Here is a 1294-nt window from a genome sequence, read left to right as displayed (position 1 = left end):
TGAAATATCGCGATATTTCAGTGTATCAGTATTTTCTTACACCCCTATTTAATACTTGGACATATAATAGGTTTGTTTTGTAGTTATTCCTGTGTGAATGCACTGTTATTGCTGTACCCTTACAGATGGAGACTGGTCTCTCTCTGGCTTGGGGGGCTCGCCTCACCCACACCCTCCAGTCTCCCTGGGAGATAGCGAGCCAGTGGGTGGGCCCCAGAGAAGTGTATCCTGAGGAGACCCCTGAGCTGGCTGCTGTGCTCACCTCCCTCAGCAGTGCCAGGATAGAACGGGCTGATGTGGGCTATAAGGGCACACAGCTCAAAGCTCTGCTGGTGCTGGACGGAGGACAGAAAGTTGTCTTTAAACCCAAACGGTTAGACATTTCAAAACATTTAATTACACTTTGTCATTTTTGCATTAAAGCTTTTTATTTTTATTTATTTTTTTATTCTCTGCTTTTTCAGGTACAAGAGAGACTTTGTGGTTGAAGGAGAACCTTACGCAGGTTACGACAGACACAACGCAGAGGTGGCTGCTTTTCACCTGGACAGGTACATCATGGATGCTGTTGTGTGTCACTGTTCGATCTATCWGCAGGAACAAATCTGTGTTTTTAATGCCGTCTTCAGGATCCTCGGGTTCAGAAGAGCTCCTCTGGTGGTGGGTCGATACATCAACCTGCGGACTGAAATCAAACCTGTAGCCACTGATCAGCTGCTGAGCACTTTCCTTATGCAGGGTGAGGACGTGCACTCACTGTGTCCCACAAATACATTACCTGACTGAGAGAGTGTGGAAAATGACTGAACTGCACTTCCTCTGATACTTCTGCTGAGTGTGTTTCTCACACTGACAGTAGTTCTGGATCTGACTCACACTGAAACACATTTTACCTTTGAGTCTTGAGCTGCACGATTAACCAGGAAACATCCTGTCAGTTCAGTTTGCTGAAGGTGTGGTGCTGGTAAATCTGAAGAAGATGAATGTACAAGAACAAGGAACCACGTTAAGAACAATACAAAATCTAAATATAGAGTTAATTACCCTGCTAGTTCAGTTTCATGCTGTCACACCTGGAACAAGCTGGCCCAGTTTCTCTCTCCTCAAACCCATGTTTGTGTGGAACAAAGTATCATCTATAACTGACCAGTCTGGGTGGGAGCACATGCACTTAAGGTTTAGTTTTACCTACAGACCCCATGCTGTTTGTAGTAATTACAGAGAATGTAAGAACCGTTCATACACACAGATTTGTTCTTAAGTTGTGCGTACGAGTGATTTAGGAGAATTTGTG

General features: G+C 44.5%; 1 protein-coding gene across 1 annotated transcript in view; it reads left to right on the top strand.

Annotated features, from left to right (window-relative positions):
* Nucleotides 1-125: 125 nt before the first annotated feature.
* fam20b (FAM20B glycosaminoglycan xylosylkinase) overlaps nucleotides 126-1294 on the top strand; it is a gene marked incomplete at its 5' end in the record, with an annotated part of 15980 nt that continues 14811 nt past the window's right edge. The window contains 3 exon segments of the mRNA XM_014031384.1: nucleotides 126-373; nucleotides 465-551; nucleotides 630-739. Of these exon segments, the coding sequence (XP_013886838.1) occupies nucleotides 126-373; nucleotides 465-551; nucleotides 630-739 (445 nt within the window).

Source organism: Austrofundulus limnaeus, unplaced genomic scaffold, assembly GCF_001266775.1.
Source record: "Austrofundulus limnaeus strain Quisiro unplaced genomic scaffold, Austrofundulus_limnaeus-1.0 Scaffold1242, whole genome shotgun sequence".
NCBI lineage: Eukaryota > Metazoa > Chordata > Actinopteri > Cyprinodontiformes > Rivulidae > Austrofundulus > Austrofundulus limnaeus.
Note: the sequence above shows the minus strand (reverse complement) of the source record. Positions and strands in the feature narration are given on the sequence as shown.